This window comes from Grammomys surdaster, unplaced genomic scaffold (assembly GCF_004785775.1).
Source record: "Grammomys surdaster isolate TR1022 unplaced genomic scaffold, NIH_TR_1.0 274, whole genome shotgun sequence".
NCBI classification, from domain to species: domain Eukaryota; kingdom Metazoa; phylum Chordata; class Mammalia; order Rodentia; family Muridae; genus Grammomys; species Grammomys surdaster.
This window is the reverse complement of record NW_021604715.1, coordinates 716,858-737,303: the sequence shown is the minus strand read 5'-3', so window position 1 is coordinate 737,303 and position 20,446 is coordinate 716,858. Positions and strand designations below refer to the sequence as shown.

Genomic DNA, 20,446 nt, shown 5'->3' with positions numbered 1-20,446 from the left:
GCTAATCCTCATGGATTCATTCATCTTACCAAGTCACCTTGACTGAGTCGGGCTCAGATGAAAGAATTCAGTAGAGTTGCTTCTCTGGCAAAATGAGAGAATTGTTCCAGACATTTTTGTAAAATACAAGTGCAAATGTGGACTTTTTGAAACTGAGAGCAAACCAATGCTATCCATGAAAAGCTAAGAGTAGAAACAAGGCTCTTGTAAGCTGTTGGAGATACTGGCTGCTACAGTACACACACTTCACATTTGTTTCCAAGGCACAGAGCTACCCTGTGAAGGTCTGAACCCTATACCTACTTTCATTATCAAGACTGGTGGTGGCAGGTCCATGACCATAGGTTTTCTTCTTATCTAGAAAAGAAGATGAAAACATGAGTGGCAATGAGGCCTCAGACTAGGCTAGAAGCCTGTAGCACCCCAGGGATCCCAGATTGCCTGGCCCTCACTTTATGGACACAAAATGTGATTTCTCTTATCAAATTCTGAGAAACAAAAGTCTGCACATCAAACAACCTTTGGAAACTTCTCCCATCTCCCAGGAAGAGCTAGGGAAGGGTCTCTAGCTTGAATGCAAGGGACATCAGCATTGATAGGGGAACGTGAAGAGCTTCTCCAGATGAGACTTCGATAATGAACATTTGTATATGAATGTGTGTCACAGTCTTGGAAATACACAATGCCTGCAGCATCGTTTGTCCCTGATGTGCCTCACTTATAATAGATGCTCACTAAAGGGTTGCTGAATTGAATTGGAACTGTATAGAACTGTTATATTTGGAAAATGCTGATTTCAGCCATCTGTTTTTTAAGCAACTGTTGAAGCAGGGTTCTACTTTGTGTATGCATGCATATGCATATATATGTATATACATGTATATACATTATATATATATACATACACACAGTTATATATATACATATACACACATACCTATGTTCATACACACACACAGAGTTGGTCTTATTTTCCTCCCAAATCCATATTTTTTAAAAAAGAAGACAGGAATATAAATTTTTAGCAGTTTCCTAAGCATGCCATTTCTTGTCTATATAATCAAACTATGGAAATAGCGAAATCCTATTTTAATGGGAAATTTGTTTTCAACATGGGACATAGTGCCAGACTTCATAGGCTATGTTGAATTGGTCCTTTGTGGGCTGTATGGTTAATCACAGCAAACAGAACATCCAGTGATTTCCTTCAGGCATGAAACCACATGCCTGATTATAAGGTTGTGAAAGAACATAATTCACACAGGGTACAGAATGCTAGAGACACAGGCTTGTTTTCATGAGAGAGTATTATAAATATATGTATGTGTTATGATATGTCTATACATGCTCACATATGTAATACATACAAACATATATATCACTTCACAAGAAAGGAAAACCTTATGGCAGAGTGCAAGAGTGCATTGCTATTTTGGTGGAAGTATTGTGGACTCAGTTCTCTTCCATCTCTTCTTTAAAACAAACAAATAGACAAAAACAACAACAGCAACACCAAAGAAGGGACTCTTGTTCTGTGTTGTGAATCTAGCAACTGTTGAGTGGGAACATATTGGGTGAGTGAGTGAAGAAAATGTGAACAAGCCTAGAGGACATGTTTTTGGGTAGGGGGAGAGGAAGCGATCAGGGTACAGAAATCCAAAGGAAAGCAAGTAGGGTGAGCCCAAGGCCCAGGAGAGCGTCACAGCCAGCCAGAGACTGTTGTAGGTGCAGTCAGCTATGGGGCTGCCTCTCCAGTTGCTTTGAATTTTAATGTGTAGAGCAGATGGTTGGTAGAGATTGCCCTTGTTTTTGCCCAGGAGTCTGGCATCATTGCAAGTTGTCAACCTGTTTGGAGAACAGAGTTTGAGCCTGTAGGTACGTCATAGAGCTCTGTTTTGCAAATAGATGATTTAGTGGAATGGAGGTAAATGAGACTCTATGATTTTTAGGCATGAGCCCATCATTTTTTTTCTAGGACAAAGCCAAGTCAACCAATTGGGGAGATTATTTCAGGCCAACTCTGCCTGTCTAGCTCTCTCCACATCCTACTTTAGCCATTACACTGTATGTGTGAGTGTGGCCTAGTAAAAATATATGGAAGTTTTAAATAAAGGAATGCCCCTTGGCAGCAGACTTATCTATGTCCAGAGTGGCAGCAATTAGTCTTAGCCTCTAATGTCATGCCAAGTCACTGTCAATCATAGTAACCTTGCAAGTGTCTCTAAGCATTTCCTTACAGTGGCCTGAGTTGGGAGGCAGGTTCATGAGCAATCCTGTGCTTCCAGCTCTCTTGGCAGGGCTGCAGTTTTCCCTGGCAGCAGGTTCCAGAGGATGGTTTTGGTTTCTATCCTGTTGGACTAAATGTTGAAGGGACCCACGTGTCCCATCAGGGTAGACCTCTGAAGCCAAATGCCTGTCAGGAAAGACACAGAAGTAGGCAGGCTCTAGGAAGTCTGGCCTCGCTAGGGAGGAGAATTGCCACAGCTCCTGAGGATGTGCGGAGGGGAGCTTGGGCATGGACAGTGAGTGCTGATCCATAGCCTTAGGACCATATCCATCCATGCTGCTGCTACTGGCTCCATTTGCAGGAGATGCTTTTGGCTGTGGCTTTGTCCAAGAAGCGAGACGCCACTGATTCGGGGGCATGCTGCTATCTGGAAAAGATTTAAACATTATGTTAAATATTTTCTCTAATGTTAAATACAGAAGTAATCGATTATTCCTGATTAATATATAATATATATTATATATACATGAATCTATATAATTTATTTTTATTATTTGTGTATGATAAAGAAGTATGTATAAGGGCAGGAGAATGGCCATAGCAAAGGTCAGAAAAACAACTAAAACTGTCCAGTGGAAAATGGACAGCATTTTCAACAAATGGTGCTGGTTTAACTGGAGGACAACGTGTAGAAGAATACAAATCGATCCATTCTTATCTCCTTGTACAAAGCTCAAGTCCAAGTGGATAAAGGATCTCCACATAAAACCAGATACACTGAAACTACTAGAAGAAAAGGTGGGGAAAAACCTTGAATACCTGGGCACAGGGGAAAAATTCCTGAACAGAACACCAAGAGCTTATGCTATAAGATCAAGAATTGACAAATGGGACCTCATAAAATTGCAAAGTTTCTGTAAGGCAATGGACACTGTTAATAGGACAAAATGGCAACCAACAGATTGGGAAAAGATCTTTACCAATCCTTCATCTGATAGAGGGCTAATATCCAATATATACAAAGAACTCAAGGAATTAGACTCCAGACAACTAAATAACCCTATTAAAAAATGGGATACAGAGCTAAACAAAGAATTCTCAACTGAGGAAACTCGAATGGCCGAGAAGCACCTAAAGAAATGCTCAGCATCCTTAGTCATCAGGGAAATGCAAATCAAAACAACCCTGAGATTCCACCTCACACCGGTCAGAATGGCTAAGATCAAAGACTCAGGTAATAGCAGATGCTGGCGAGGATGTGGAGAAAGAGGAACATTCTTCCATTGTTGGTGGGACTGCAAGATGGTGCAACCACTTTGGAAATCAGTCTGGCGGTTCCTCAGAAAATTGGACATAGCATTACCTCAGGACCCAGCTATACCACTCCTGGGCATATACCCAGAAGATGCTACAACATAGAACAAGGACATATGCTCCACTATGTTCATAGCAGCCTTATTTATAATAGCCAGAAGCTGGAAAGAACCCAGATGTCCTTCAACAGAGGAATGGATACAAAAAATGTGGTACATTTACACAATGGAGTATTAGTCAGCTATTAAAAACAATGAATTTGAGAAATTCTTAGGTAAATGGATGGAACTAGAAAATATCACCCTGAGTGAGGTAACTAATCACAAAAGAACACACATGGTATGCACTCACTGATAATTGAATATTAGCCCAGAAGCTCGCAACACCCAAGATTCAACTCACAGGCACATGAAGATCATGAAGAAGGAAGACCAAGTGTGGGTGCTTCGGTCCTTCTTAGAAGGAGTTACAAAATACTCATGGGAACAAATATGGAGACAAAGTGTGTGGCAGAAACTGAAGGAGGGGCCCTCTGGAGACCATTCCACCTGGGTATCCATTCCATGTGCAGTCACCAAAGGTAGACGCTGATGTGGATGTCAGGAAGTGCATGCTGACAGAAGCCAGATATAGCTGTCTCCTTAGAGGTCTGCCAGAGTCTGACATATTCAGAGGCAGATGCTCACAACTAGCCATTGAACTGATCATGGGGTTCTCAATAGAGGAGTTAGAGTGAAGACTGAAGGAGCTGAAAGGGTTTGTGGCCCCATGAGGAGAGCAACAATATCAACCAACCACAGCTCCCAGGGTCTAAACCACCAGCCTGGGAGCACTTAGGGAGGGACCCATGGCTCCTGCTGTATATGTAAGGGAGGATGGTCCTGTCAGGCATAGGTGGGAGAGGAGATCCTTGGTCCCATGAAGGCTGGACGCCCCAGTGGGTGGGAATTTGAGGGTGGAGAGGTGGGAGTGGGGTGGTAGGTGGGGGCACATCCTCATAGAAGCAGGAGGAGGGGGGATGGGGTAGGGGGGAAATGGGATAAGGGGATAACATCTGAAATGTAAATAAAATATCCAATAAAAATTAAAAAAATAAAAACTGGGGAAAAAAAATAACTTTCAGGAGTCAGTTCTTTCCTTCCCTGATGTGTTCCAGGGATTGAGCTGAAGTCATCAGACCTGCTCAGCAAGTGGTTTTACCCACTGAGCAATCCCACCAGCCCCAAGGTACATTTTTTGACTTGAAGCAAACAGAAAATGTTTTGTAAAGCCCACACTAACCACAGTGTCCATAAATAGCTACTTCCCCTCAATATTTGTTTATATAATTCTTCAGACTGATTTTGCTTAATTAAAACATAATGAATATCATTGAGCATAGTGGCACATGCCTGAATTTCATGCTTAAGAGACTGAGGCAGGAAGGTTGGCTTAAGTTCAAGGCAGGTCTGAGCTGCATGGCGAATCTAAGAGAATTCTAGGCTACAGTGTAAGCACTGTTTCATGAAACAAAGAAAACAAACATCCTGTCCCAGCAATGAATAGAGCCAAACAGGAGCTTTTTTTCCAAGTTACTAATTTGAATGTCATCACTTCCTTTCAAAAGATTTATTGCACAACCTTAAATCAAGAAAAAAATAAGGTGAAAATATAAGCATTTGTTATGTTGACTGAATCCAGAATGGCTACAGAAATTTACGACATGATTTAGAACAAGACAACACAGAAGGGCATCCCATTTCAGAGTGAGATACAAAATGCACATCATTTTATTTTGGTCAGGATAATTCCCTTTTGCTTAAGGAATAAGTTGGATTTGAGTTCTTTTTACTAAAGAAGTCTTTAACAGTATCAAGATATTTGAGAGGAGCCCAGCACACAGCTAATACGAACAGTAGCTTTTAAATGGCTGTATACTGTTCTATCACACAGCAGTAACGGAGTAACAAGTATTCCATTTGCGGGCAGCTCAACTGTTTACATTTTTAATTTTTTACTGACATCTCAGTAGACAGCTTTGTACATGCATCTTTGCTGCCACATGAACCAATGGCCGCTTAAGTCATCTTTTGTCATCGCATGTTTGATTGTGTTACATAGCTGCTCTATTCACAGCTCTATTTCACAGCTGATATTTGAAATACAGCAAATGGGAAGACTCCACAGAGTATAAACTAGTACTTACCTGTATTGGTCTTTCCCACAACCCCAGGAACTAAACCTTAATCCTAGACATGAAAACGGTAAGAGACTGGGCCATAGTAGCTAACTATATTGGGCTTGTAGGAAACTGAGCAGGAGCAATGAATGCTCAATAGGAAAGTAGTTGCTTGGTCCTCATCCTACAACAACAGAATGGTTGGAGTCAACAGGCGACACCATTTCTACGTGTCAAGTTCATGTGGGCTGACTAATGGGGGTGGGATCTCCTTGAGTCCTGATTCTAATTGCACCTGGGATATCAGCTGACTGAGATATCAAATGTCTACCATAGCAAAGAACATGAATGGATATTTTCTCCGCTGTCAGCATCCACTCAAGCAAGAGGCTGGAGGGAAAGATTTCTGCCGGGTTGGAGGTAAAGATGCTGCTTAAAGCCTAGAGTCTCTCATCTATCTAAGATAGTGGAGAAGTGGGCAAGGAGGAGGACCATGACTGGATGACAAAGAAGAACTGGTTAGCATGAGAGTCTGCCTGAGATACTGGTTCCCTTTCCCTCCATAGGCACCTCTTTCGGTTTTAAATTTTCAGTTTGATTGGATTTTGTATAAAACAAAAAACCATCTTAGAGGCTGATGCAGTGTTGCTAGAGTGTCCCTCCCTGTGGTAATGTTGCCTGGAATGCAGATAGTAAACGTAAAAGAAGCTAGATCATACATGGCACAGGCACTCAGCTCAACACCTCATATCCCTCACAAGGAGCAATGGCCATAGTAGGCCTTTTAATGAAATTGAAGACAGGGAGACATATTGGAATATATTCCTTGGGATTTATTTATTTATTTATTTATTTATTTATTTATTGGGATTTATTTCAAAGTAAATGTTATTTTAAAAGTTGATATTTCTGGCTACTAGCATCTCAGGGCACTGTGTGCCCTGGAACAGAATGATTAAGCTGATTTCATATAATCAGTGCCCATGCTTCATATTTAATGGGAGTACTGAATGTCCTAAGCACAAATTATAAACATAGCTTAGCCTCTGACAACTGGGCAGCTTTTGTCTGGACTGACTTTACAGATCTCATACATATGCTTCAGGTGGACATCTGAGAGGTGAAAAGCACAGCCACAGGGGGTTCTGAATATTTCTATTAACTGTTTTTGTTCTGGTTAAAGGGAGTTATGTAGTATACATTGTCCAATGTCCCATGTAGTTAGTCACTTGGTGCACCGTGGTACAGTTTCGATGCAAGAGTATGGGTGTGCACTTGAGGTTGCAACTCTGAAGTCATATCACCTCAGCGGTTGTGTGTGGCCTGAGAGTCCACTTTTTCTAGACCAAGCTTGGACACTTGTGGCCCAGAGAGTGGAGACCCTGCATTGGGTGGGCTGCCCCTTCTCAGGCTTCTTGGGTAACAACACCTGCAGCAATATCTATCTGTGGGCATAGGGTGGAACCTTAAACTTTGCCTTGGACAGTCTCAAGGTTGCTGCAGCAGCAACAGTCTGACCCTCTTAATTCCCTCTTGGTGCATGTGCAAGAGGGCCTAAGTGGTACTTTCTCAAATGCAAAATGACATGAACGGCTGGAGAGCGTTTAAATACTTGGATTCAGGGACTTTGATTTCAGTAAGAACATAGATGGCTTCCACCCCACATAGTCCCACTGTAAGCATCTAGACTTTGCCTTTAGAGGTCCTGAGGCTCGCTTGTCCTAAGATCAGGAGTGCCCAGAAAGTCAGAAATCCTACTCTTCACTTCTCACTATTTAAATTTAGGTGGTAGCCACTCTTCCTTCTTCCCAAGAATATCCAGAGACACCAGCATCCCCACCCATGCAAACTTTTGCAACCCCTAGAACCTACTAGAAGGCCTTTCTTGTACTGTAAAGCTTCCATTCACATCAGGGAATGATCCTACCTCAGTGCTTGGATGTAAACCCAGACCTCCTAATCTGGACTACTTTCTAGACACATAAATTCTAACATCATCCTCTCAGAAGCATAAATCTTCAATCTACAGTTTATCCTGCTACTCTCTATGGCTATAACCTGCTTGTTTCATTCACAGAAGTAGTCACATCATTCATTCATTCATTCATTCATTCATTCATTCATTCATTTGCTCCTGAATGCTCCTTCCTACGACCCAGTATATTTGGGGTTAGCTTATTTCTCTTCTTCACCATGATATCCCTGGAGATTCTCACTATGCCTGGCATATAGCAGGTCCTTACTACATATTCCAATGAATGCACACACACATATATTCAGTTACAATTATTAGAGCGTATGAATATGCACATATATAATTTCAAACATGTACATACACTCATAAATGTATGCATGCATATACAAACACACACACACCCCTCCACACTGAACTATTCTAAGGTTAGCAGGGAACTTGGCATTTTCATATATTATTGAAGATGAAGGAATGACAGATTGGTATAACATCCCTGGTGAGCAATTTTTATACACATGCATGTGCACACACAAACACCACCTTTACAACTTGTGCAACCTCTTGACATGACATTTTGGCTGCTGTTACAAGAAGCCTGAGGCTGGGTAATCTGCAAAGAAACAAGTTTCTTTAGCTCATGGCTTGGCAGGGGTAGGTAGATTATTCAAATACCAGCACTGACACCCTAGGGAATGGTCTCATTTCAGGAGTGTATACAGAACTGATCACATGGGGACAGGAAGCCAGGGAGCACTTCAAGGGTCAGGCTTATTCTTTTATACCAACTCACTGCCATTGGTGTTCTGTTCAGGGACTTTCCCCCTGTGCACAAGTATTCAAGGTTCTTCCCCACCTTCTCTTCTATTAGTTTCACTGTATCTGGTTTTATGTGAAGGTCCTTTATCCACTTGGACTTGTGCGTTATACAAAGAGATAAGAATGGATCGATTTGCATTCTTCTACATATTGTCCTCATAGGGAGGGACCTATGGCTCCAGCTGTATGTGTAGGGGAGGATGGCCTTGTCGGGCATAGGTGGGAGAGGAGGTCCTTGGTTCCATGAAGGCTGGACACTGAGTGTGGGGGATTTCGAGGGTGGGGAGGTGGAAGTGGGGTGGGTGGGGGCACATCCTCATAGAAGCAGGAGGAGGGGAGATGGGATAGGGGGTTCCTGGGCAGGGAGAAATGGGGTAAGGGGATGACATCTGAAATGTAAATAAAATATCCAATTAAAAATTTAAAAAGAATTCCTACACACACACACACACACACACACACACACATACACACACACAAATCCCCATAGATAAGAGCTGCCCATGCCCCCTCCCCTCGGATGTGAAAAAAAGATCTTTCTGTCTCTCATATCAGCACACTGAAACTTTACTGGGGACACATTCAGTGTGTAACCAAACTACAGCCTTGGTTATTCCATCACCAACAGTTTAAAGATACAGTCAAAGATACAAGCAAAAATTTAGCTGCAAGGATGCTTACAGTGATGTGAATACTATATGGAAGGTTAGCAATAATCAAGATGTTACAAAATTAGTGTATGTCATCTATCTAAAAAGTGATGCTCTTGAACTATAAAATAAAGTCATAGATTATATAACAAAGACACAAAGATGTATCATTCTGCTTGTCAAATAAAATACAGATTACAATCTATTATATGCAAAGTGGTTCTGTATAAAATTGAAGTGTGTGCATTTGTGTTTTCTAAATTTTCAAAATGAGCATATTATTTTCAAGGTAAAGAAAATCAGTTTTTTTTTTACAGTCTCACTATTATTCCTCCATTGGCCCTGAACTAGTCTCAAACAATCCTCCTGCCTCTGCTTCTTGAGTAGCTGGGACTAAAGGCAAACCTCACTACATCCAGCTAAATGATTTTTAAATCCAAAAACATTTAAAAATGACTTGACTTGTAGATATCCAAAATATGAGTCACACTGTGAAGAATATATAATTGATTGATTGCCTTTCCTTAGACTCTTTCTTTTCTTCCTCCTCCTTTTTCCTCCCCATCCCTCTCCTCTACCTTCCTTCTTCTTTCTCTTTCATTGTCTTTAGAACTAGAGCATTATCACTCCGTATAGCAAGGTACTTCCTTCAAAATACACACACACACACACACACACCACACACACACACATACATAGATGCACACACACACATGCACATGCACACACATGTATACCTTACAACAGGAAAGTCCAACTACTTTTGGCCACCACAGTCTACACATGTTGGCTTTGCGCTCTCTATCCGTGTGGCTGGTGTCCCTCCATATATTATTCACCCCAAAACAAAAATGTATGCTATTTGAACTAATTACTAACAAAATCATGCCATAATTGGAGGATTAGCTTAGAAAGACACTTCTATTCTGGGACAGTGAAGAGGCCTGCTTAGATCTATCTTCTCCTTCATAGTCACTGCTCCAGGACACCTAATCTCTGTTTGCTAAACATCCAGGTTTGTTTTTCTAACTGAAAGAGACCTGATGCAAAACATGTGTTGGTATCTTCAGTTGGATGGCTGACAGTACTGTACAGTGACTCTTACCTCTGTGGTAAGATTGACAGGTGTCTAGACTATGCACCTCAGTTTTCTCAACAGAAATATGGGCACAGGAATCAATAGGGTTAGTGTAAAGATACAATACAATATTCCACCAAAGGGCCTTTACATGATTGAAAACACACACACACACACACAGACACACACACACACACAGGTGAGCACTGTGGATTTGGATTGCTTGCCTTAAAAAGCAAGAAATTCTCTCCCACAGAGCCTACACAGGCCTCAAACTCACAGTCATTCTTCCTCAGTCTCCCAGGTGCTGGGGTTTCAGATGTGTGCACTACATTCTGCCTGCTTATCTTTGAAGCCTATCAAAGCCATTAGATGGTCAATTTTGAGGAATACAGGAAAGCAATTATTTTGATGTACTATCTGGTACCTCACAGAGGCTAGGGACATACATAGGTACAAACTCCTTTCTCTTACTAGAAAGGGAGGCACCACCTTGGCAGTACTCAAGGGACCATAAGCAGGTAGCATGACTGTATTTCACATAGATATCCTCCAGAAGATGAAAAGCATGGTGTGCTTTTTTTCCATCCCCTTAACAGTAGCAGATAGGAAGCCTTTGAAAATGTCTGTGGGAAACCTGTGCAGGTTTAGCGCAGCATCCCAATCTTCTCCCAGCAGCCCTTGGGCACATTTACCAGGTGTATGGTAGTGTACGTGAGACTTGTGCTAAGAGGAGGGGAATGGGAAAAACACAGGTTAAAATAAGCCCCATGAGCACCAGGACCATACCCTGCCTCAAGACCTCACATCTATTTCTTACCAGGTACTAAATCTGAAGCCCCCAGTGTCCTCTAAAAAAGGAGATAACTTGAAGATCTCTTCAGCTATTTTCTTTTCCAAAATACAGTTGTTGTACATTATATACATATAATTAAAAAAATAATAATAACTCTGACTTAGGGGAAAAAAGCCAGGATATTTGGTAGGATTTCCATATAGGTCTCTGTGTTTGAGCCTTGCATAGTGGGCTTGACAGAGTGCCTTTAGAATGTCGGCAAATCTCATATGGGTGCTTGTGAATGAAAGCCTGTTCTCCTCTGTCTGGCTGAGCTGAGGCTGGGCTGCCTGAGGTTGGCCTGAAGGGGTTAAGAGAATGCTAAACAGCAGTCAGTAATGAAAGGTTGCTTCATAGAGTTCCATCATGTCTGAGGCTGGTGGTGTGTCATATAATACCACCAATGGGAACATCTACAGGCCTAGAGTTCCTTCAAGGGGCTCTCCCTTGAAGCAACCAAGCTTAGTAGAAACCGGACTCCTGTGACAAGGAAGGCCTTGAGAGAGACAGTCTTTCCTTCAGTTGCTCACTCAGCTTAGCCCAGAACCAAATGAGACAACATGTAGGGGATCTGTGAGATTGTCATAAGGAAAGTGAAATATCCATGAAGCTAAGTGGAGAAGAAAGCCACCCCCCTCCACCTCTCTTGGGCCTGTGGAAGCTGGTTTGCTCAAGAAACAAGGCTATGCCCAAGCTCCCCTTAGTAGGCAGCAGATCCCCAGACAAAAACAAGATGAGGCCACAAGGCCCAGAAAACACTAAAACAGCCACACAGCAAAGCTTTCATACAACATAAAAGGTCATAGGAAGGGGCCTGATGCTCTCTGACCCTAATGTTTTAAATGAAGGCCATCATAGCCATAATATCCATTCAGAACACTGTGCTACGCTTGTATGGCACCATCCTACAAATGGGGCACTGGGCCACATTGCCACTATCCATTGTCCCACTGACTGCTCAAAAACATCTTAGAGCTCAATAATTTTCAATTTTAGCATTGAGGACACAGGTCTAGGCTAACCGCTTCTAAGTCTACACATCTGAAAGTGGTCCTTTTCTGTGGTGGCCTTATAGTCCAAGGAGTCAATGTGGCATGTCTCCTCTGAAACTTCCACTACTGGATCTTAATCTCTCTTGTGAGGTATTAAAAGGGTCAAAATGTAGTCTCTTGTAATTCAGGAGGGCTCTTTGGAGGATGATTAGGGATTAGAGAATAATATCAAAATTGCTATTACATGTGACTTTATGACAAGGAGGAGAGAAGCCAGATAATATACATAATTTCCTTGTTCCTTGCTATATGATGCACTGCATTGCACTGCCTTGGGTCTCTGTCTATAAGAAGACAGTAGAAGAAGTAGGTCCTTGGCTCAGAACCCTGTACTATAATAAATCTTTTCTTTTTGAGACAAGGTCTCATGTACTCTTAGGCTGGCTTTGAACTCCTTGTCTTCCTGCATCCATGTTCCACATGCTAAGATTATAAGAATGTGACACCACACCTACTTTATGTGTCACTAAAGCTCAAATCCAAGGCTCCAGGCATGTTAGACAAGTACTCTATCAACATAGCAACACCTCCAGAATGAATTCATTTTCTTTGCAACATGTCCAGTGTGTGTGTGTATGCTGTGCTCCAAATCAGTTCCATTCACCCAAGCAGCATTTACTGAGTGACTTCCATGAGTCAGAAATTGTGGGGAGTAGTTGGGAAACAACACCAGATTGAGTATCCAGTACCATATGTTCTTCCACATCATTCTAATCCACAAGATTCTGAAAATCACATCAGTTACCCAGCAAATTGACTTCTAGGAAAGAGGTAAATTCTGCTAAGGTCAGCACATCAGGTACACACAGATGCCTTATCTACTCTTGAAGAATAAAGGCAGGATGACAGAGTCTGAGAATAGATGTCCTTGCATACAGACAGGGGCTTCACATGTCTACTTTGCATAAATCTCCCCCACTTACTGATCCATACATCCTCTTATAAAACAAGCCATGTGTGTGTGGCCACAGAAGTAGTGAACTCCTGAAAACATTTAGGCCCCAGTCTGCAATACACGTCAAGAACAACATAAAAGGGAGCCAGACTGCCTAATCCCATCAGATACAGAGGTCACAGTGTCTACAGTCCACGAATACTTTTACAAATCTAGACATTTTTGTTTTAAAACCAGAAGACTATGAAACAGATTGATATTCTACAGATGAAAAAAGAATAGTCCGGTCTGGGTCAAATTCATTTTTATACAAATGCAATTATACATTGCAATTTTTGTGAAGGAAGGGATCCATGAAGGCAACAGTGTCTAAGGTCTGTGGAAGGCATACATACCATGGCCCCTGCTCCATGTCCATGGCTCCCCCCACCCCTAGAAACCTGAGCGTTTTAATTACACATTGTGACATAGCTCTCTTGAGCAATAGATACCCCCAACCTTGTGAGGGGTGGGAGAGGCATGTGGCAAGACTCCTCCATGGGCCTCTGTCCGGCTTTGCCCTTGCTTGCCAGACCATCCACTACTGGCTGGCAGGAGGCTCGGGCAAGGAAGCTTTAGTGTTCTTGCCCTCAGCCCAATTGTAATAATAATACCACTGATAAGCAGCTCAACATGAAGGGTAGAGCTCTTATTGTGTCCAGAGCAGAAAACTCAGCCTTTAAGACAATCATGGAAACAGTGACAGTGGGCTCATTTGACTAAGAACTGTCAATTTTATCTTATCTGTCTAAGAAGTGTTATAGTTTCTCAGTAGGCAGCGTGACTTGCCTTTACCATACACACATACCCAAGAACCTGGAATACCACAAAGAACTGGTCTTTCAGTGAAAGCTTCCTCCTTCCCAACATGCTCACCATTCTTGAGGAGCACATTTTCACTGTGGCTTGAGGAACTCAATTCCTGGGGCCTCTTGAGGTTACTCAGAGCTCTGGAGAAGTGTTCATCCACCACGCTACTGATGTCCCCTTGGAAGTAGGTGAAAAGGACACACCGGGGATTCCACTCCGTCTTTATTGGTTTTTGCCTGCTTTTGGGCATCCGGACACCAGTCTTCTTCATTTCTTCCATTGTCAGCGAGTGACACCGGTGATAGCTGTCAACCAAATGAAAAATGTCCTTGATCCTATTTTACCAAGTAGCTCAGTTACAGTTTGGGTAAATGGCATTCTTTTCTTCCTTTCTTTTTCTTTTTTTTTTTTAAAAATTGACACTTACAAATGAGTTTCAGAAGGACATTTTCGTTCAGTGCATAACATACTTTGACTATGTTGCCCCCGTTCTTAAGGATAAACAGTTGGCTAAAGGGCCTCAATGGACCCCACAAGGAGCCACAGGGTTCTTGAAAACCAAGCAAGCCCAATATAATCAGGGTTCAGAAAACAGCACTTCAAAGGTCAGCCAGGAACTGATAGTGGCCTTCTCTTACAAAATGGGGCCTGTCAAGCAGCTAGACTACAAAAGAATTAGGAGAGAGGAGGTGGCAGAGCATGGAGGCCAAATAACAAAAGTTAAGTCCCTCCCAAATGAAAGGTCAATCCAGAGCTACTTCAGGCAGATTCTCTAGAGGGCTTGGCCAAGCAATCCAGGGTGGGCTAGATACTGCCCCCAGCACTGCTTTCCAGCGTGACCACTTCCATGCAAGATAGTAAATCACATGAAAGCTTCAAGAGCCTCCCAATGTCTTGTGCATGAGTCTGTCCTGCACAGAACCCACTCCATCTTAGAAACCAGCGATTACAGCAGAGCCAGCTCTGAAGTCTTCAGATACACATATTCATAACAAAAAAAGAAATTTCCAAACAACCCCACTTCTATGGTAGTCCATCATATCCACATTAGTGGAAAGTGAAAGGCTACATTCCGTCCACTGCTCACCACCTGCTTGCTGAACTGCCTTGGAGTTGGACTGCATCATCCACACTAGCAGGGCCAACCTTGTCAGTTCCTCCAAGTAAGAGTATCTATTTGCATCAAGGCCAGGATCTGGCTCCCTTTACTAGGGAAATAGCCCACCTGGGACCATTGGTTACCTTCAAACACAACCTGACTTGCTGTGTGCTCTGGCTAAAGATCAATTTAATGTAGCTAATCTTGTGAATATAAAAAAAACCTAATGATTAATAGATTGCCACTCTGCCTCATCTATGAGATCCTATACATCATAGAGTCTTTCTTAGAAATTTCTTGATGTTTGAGCACAAATAAGTGCTCAATAAACGATGAATATCATTTCCTATAGTGGAAGTAAAATGCAAGGAAATCATAGATTAGGAGTCAGAAGGCTTGAGGTTTTCCCCAGTGCATAACCTTGAGGTGGAGGACAATAAATTCCTCAAGGCTTCTTATTATTCTTAGGAGGATGTGAAGTGTGAATTCTTCAGCCTAGGCTTATATGGTTCTTTTATGGTTAGATGGTGCTGAAGACATTAGAATGGAATCTGGCAACAAGCAGGGGATGTTTCTAATTTGTTTCCTTTTTCAAGACACAGAGTTTCTCTCTGTATCCCAGGCTGTCCTGGAACTCACTTTGTAACCAGGCTGGTCTCAAACTCAGGATTCTGCCTGTCTCTGCCTCTTGAGTGCCAGATTCAGGGGCTCTTTCTAAATGGCTCTCCTTTCAGAATACTGCTACCCAAGCCATGTACACATGAATATTTCTACAGATGCACTCATGACAGTTTTGTTTATCATAGCCCCCAAAATGAAATGGCTTAAATGAGTCATACTTGGAAAATATATTTTCTGTGATGTATTCATACAATGGAATATTACTCAGCAATAAAGTAGAACAAGCGATCATTACACACAACTCAGGTAAATCTCATTATATTGAGTGAAAAGAACAAATAAAGTAGATCACATATATGATTTCACTTACATGAAACAAGCACAAATAATTTATGGTGCTAGAAGTCAGAAATCATGGGTGCCACCCCGTGCTGGCCATGTCTTACTTTTGTCTTGATGAGGGTTGTGGTGTCGACACTTGTCAAAACTCATCAAGTAATACACTCAAGATCTATTTCACAGTAGCTGAATTACTCCTTGATAAAAATATGATGCATATTCACATTCATGGAGATGACAGTACAAAAAAAAATGTGTTGAGAAGGATAAAGGAATGAGTATGTGGAGACAGTAGCATTTTAAAGCTACAGTCTTTAAAACATCTGTTCATACCGGAAGCTGCTCATGTATCTTCTCCAGTTCTTTGACCTTCAAAGTAAGCGTTATACTCCCATTTAAAAAAAAAAAAGCAAAGTAGATGCTAGAAAGGGTGAAGTAAAACTAGGTAGAGGCAGAGCTGGCATTCAGATTCGAGTCTCTTGGACTCCAGCCTCAATCTGCTTCCAATTATTCCTTCACCCCTACCTGATGAGTGGAAAAGGCTCTGTCCCCCTTCTTGACTCGGTCTCTCCATCTATCAAATGTGGGGATGGGCCATGAGCCAGGACACTAAGGCAGCCATATGAATTCTCTCAAGGAATGCAAAACTTCCAGTTTTCTCCTTCTGGCTTTTCCTTGAAGGCTCCAACTGTGTGATGCAGCAGGTGCTGCTTAGTCCTTTTCAGGCTCCACTTTGCCAGCAGCCATCCTGATTGGCTTAGGCTTGACCCAGCTTGCAATCTCTTTGTTAATTTCCTCCGAAGCTACACAGAAAGAACTAGCCAGATTCTTAGGACAGCATGCCACAACCACATTTCTAGTCTCACTGGGTATACACTAAGAAAGCACATGGCAAATGATCAGACCAGAAAAAGCTAGAGATCAGCATCCCAGAGGCGGTGTTTTAGCCCAGCTCATTTGGAGGGCTAAGCAGACAAGTGGAGACGCTGAATCGACCCCAAGTTCTATCCTGCCCCTCTTTTTCTCTCTGCACACAGGAACACACACTCAGCTAGTATTACTTCTCAGGATCCAACCTACAAGGGATTCTCTGGGCTCTATCTGATTCCACTGGGGAGAAATTGCAGTTGATATTTAAATCCAGAGAGTTAACCTGGATATTGTGACTTATCCACGTGGTTCTAGCTTGCTGAGAAGGCTGGAGCGAGAGGGCCATTTGAGCCTAGAAGTTAAAGAGAAGACTGGACAATGGGCAATACAGTGAAACCTCTACTAAGAGTGAGAGAGAGAGAGAGAGAGAGAGAGAGAGAGAGAGAGAGAGAGAGAGGAGTAAATCAATTCTAAAAGGATACACTTTCTGAGAATTATCATTTGATTTAATCCCTATGAAAAACTCAAGCGCCTCATCTTCCGAGGAGAGCTTTGTGTGAATATTCCTGAGTAATGAGAGAGGCAGTCTGGCCTGGGAGAAAAAGATACTGCAAAGCTGACTGACCCAGAGTGTTTCAAGTAGATCCTGGACTATTATTCAAACAAACTACTGTAGTAGAACAACTCAGAAGAAGTAATCCAAAACCAGAAGTCTGCCACATGGATACTCTATGGACACTTTGACCACACTGCTGCAGAACACATCCAGTATTCCTAAGTCGGGGTACAGAGTCAGTGATGATGGTTATCAAAATGACCAACTGGAACCCCCCCCCAAGACTCGATGAAATCTCAGTACAGTCTACCATGACCTCCAACTCAGTCCCATATGAATTTCCATCCCTCTTCCCACTCCCAAGTCTCCAGCTTCTCTTACCTTAATTTTCAGCAATTTCCCAGGACAGCAAAATCCTCCAGTTTTGGAGTAGCTCAACAACCGTGGAAGCGGGAGCTGGAGATGTATACCCTCCCTTTGAAAATCTCTACCCCTCTAGCTGGGGCTGTGTAAGGCGTTTCCTTCTAGCTATCTATTAAGAATGCAGAAAATGCACTCCAGCGAGTCAACCTGGTTGGGCACCTGCAGGAATGAGGAAAACAGATGGCTAGTTTTCATTTCTTTACTTTTTCATTAAAAAGCACATTGTGGCATTGTCTCCTCAATGGGAAGCTGATTGTTTGCCCCAAACCTCTGTGCACAGAATCAGACACATCTAAGACATTGTTGTGGGGGTTCCATCAAACTGATGTCACATGAAATCTCAGAAACTGTCCTAACACTTTTGTTCCACGTGTGTTATCCTCCCTCGCTTTCCTTGGGAGCCAGGCCCTTGAAATTCTGGTCTTGTCCCAGCCTTCCATGGGCTGGCTGCACAAGGAAGGGAAAAGTTCCCTGAACCTACAGTAGCTCAAACAAGGACACGATAGGAGATCAGAGCAAGAGGCTTCTGTCTTCATTTGAAAAACCTTCAGTACTAATTACCTTAGCACGTGGCACTTTTTTTTTTTTTTTTTTGGTTTTTCGAGACAGGGTTTCTCTGTGTAGCTCTGGCTGCCCTGAAACTCACTCTGTAGACCAGGCTGGCCTCAAACTCAGAAATCCACCTGCCTCTGCCTCCCAAGTGCTGGAATTAAAGGCGGGCGCCATCACTGTGGCACCTTTTTTGGTGTCAAACTTCAGATTTCTTCTTTGATCCTTCGTTAAGCAGCTTTTTATGGGTGTGACAAAATACTTCAGCTAGGCAACTTAGAGCAGTGGTTGGCTAGCCTTTAGGGGCTTATAGGACCCTTTCACAGGAGTTGCATACTGGATAGCTTATATATCAGATGGTTACATTGCAATTCATAACAGTAGCAAGATAACTGTTATGAAGTAGCAACAAAAATAATTTTATGGTTGGGGGTTGCCACAACTGTATTAAAGGGTCCCAGCATTAGGATGGTTGGGAACTTAAAAGAATGGTTGGGCTTAAAAGAATGATTTACTTTGAATTAAAAGTTTCAGAGGACTTGATGTCCCAGGGTGTGAGGGGATAGCTGGGGAGCACCCTCTCAGAGGCTAAGGCGAGAGGAAAGAACTCTGCAGGGGGAACCAGGAGGGGCAACATTTGGGATTAAACAAATAAAGCAATTACTTAATAATAAAAATGTTTTGGAGGTTTCAGTCTGATGGAACAAAACCTCATGGGTAGGGAACACAGGTCAAAAAGGAAGGTTCTTGCCCTATGGTGACCAAAGAACCAAAAAAGGAAACAGAAAGAAAGTGAAAGGTCTCAATGTCCCTTTCAAGGGCACACCTTCAGTGATTGAACCTCTTTCTGCTAGGCCCCATCTCTTAAAGTTTCTGCTATCTCTCAGTATGTTGTATGCAAACACACACACATACACACTCCAGAAAGTAACACACATATTTATATACACACACCACATAATGAAACACACATATTTATATACACACAGCACAGAAGAGAGAAACACATATATTCATAGACACACACATTCACACACATACATAATTTTAAATCTAGGTTCTGTATATAAGAAAAAACATGCAGTATTTGTAATTTTATTTTTTTCTTTTTTTCCTCTTTTTTTCTTTTTTTTTTATTTGATGATTTATTTACATTTCCTATGTTGTCCCCGTACCCCATCCCCCACCACCCCCTCGGAACCCCCAATCCCCTCGCCCCTCCTCCTTCTTCTCTGTGGATGTAACCTCTATCTACACCCCCCCACTCCCACCTCCCCACCCTCAAAATTCCCACCCCCTGGGGCATCCAGCCTTCATGAGGTCAAGGTTCTCTTCTTCCACCTATGCCAAGCAGGGCCCTCCACTTTTACATATTCAGCTGAAGCCCTGGATCCCCCCCTAGGGGGGCATCCAGCCTTCATGAGGTCAAGGTTCTCTTCTTCCACCTATGCCCAGCAGGGCCCTCCACTTTTACATATTCAGCTGAAGCCCTGGATCCCCCCCCTAAGTGCTCCCAGGCTGGTGGTTTAGACCCTGGGAGCTGTGGTTGGTTGGTATTGTTGCTCTCCTCATGGTGCCATAAATCCTTTCAGCTCCTTCAGTCTTCACTCTAACTCCTCTATTGAGAACCCCATGATCAGTTCAATGGCTAGTTGTGAGCATCTGCCTCTGAATATGTCTGACTCTTGAAGGCCTCTGAGGAGATATCCATATCAGGCTCTTATCAGCATGCACTTCCTGTCTTCCACATCAGCATCTACCTTTGGTGATTGCATATGGGATATATACTCAGATGGAGTGGTCTTGAGACGGCCCCTCCTTCAGTTTCTGTCCCTCACTTTGTCTCCATATTTGCTCCCTTGAGTATTTTGTTGCTCCTTCTAAGAAGGACCGAATCTCCCTCACTTGGTCTTCCTTCTTTATGGGCTTCATGTGGCCTGTGAGTTGCATCTTGGGCATTTCAAGGTTCTAGGCTAATATCCAATAATCAGTGAGTGAATACCATGTGTGTTCTTTTGTGATTGGCTTACCTCACTCAGGATGATAATTTCTAGTTCCATCCATTTACCTAGGAACCTCTCGAATTCATTGTTTTTAATAGCTGAGTAATACTCCATTGTGTAAATATACCACATTTTTT

At 42.5% G+C, this 20,446-nt stretch overlaps 1 protein-coding gene across 1 annotated transcript; it reads right to left on the bottom strand.

The window, feature by feature from the left end:
* Positions 1-2,178: 2,178 nt before the first annotated feature.
* Vgll1 (vestigial like family member 1) lies at positions 2,179-14,129 on the bottom strand. Its single transcript, XM_028776904.1, has 2 exons — positions 13,916-14,129; positions 2,179-2,654 (listed from the first exon to the last, which is right to left on the bottom strand). The coding sequence occupies exons 1-2, from the start codon at positions 14,127-14,129 to the stop codon at positions 2,179-2,181; spliced, it is 690 nt and encodes a 229-aa protein (XP_028632737.1).
* Positions 14,130-20,446: the final 6,317 nt, after the last annotated feature.

Coding starts and splice junctions, on each gene's coding strand:
- Vgll1 (XM_028776904.1), bottom strand. CDS start 14,129: ATGGAAGAAATGAAGAAGACTGGTGTCCGGATGCCCAAAAGCAGGCAA. Junction 2,655..13,915: donor AAATGTGCTCCTCAAGAATG/GTGAGCATGTTG, acceptor AATCTTTTCCAG/ATAGCAGCATGCCCCCGAAT.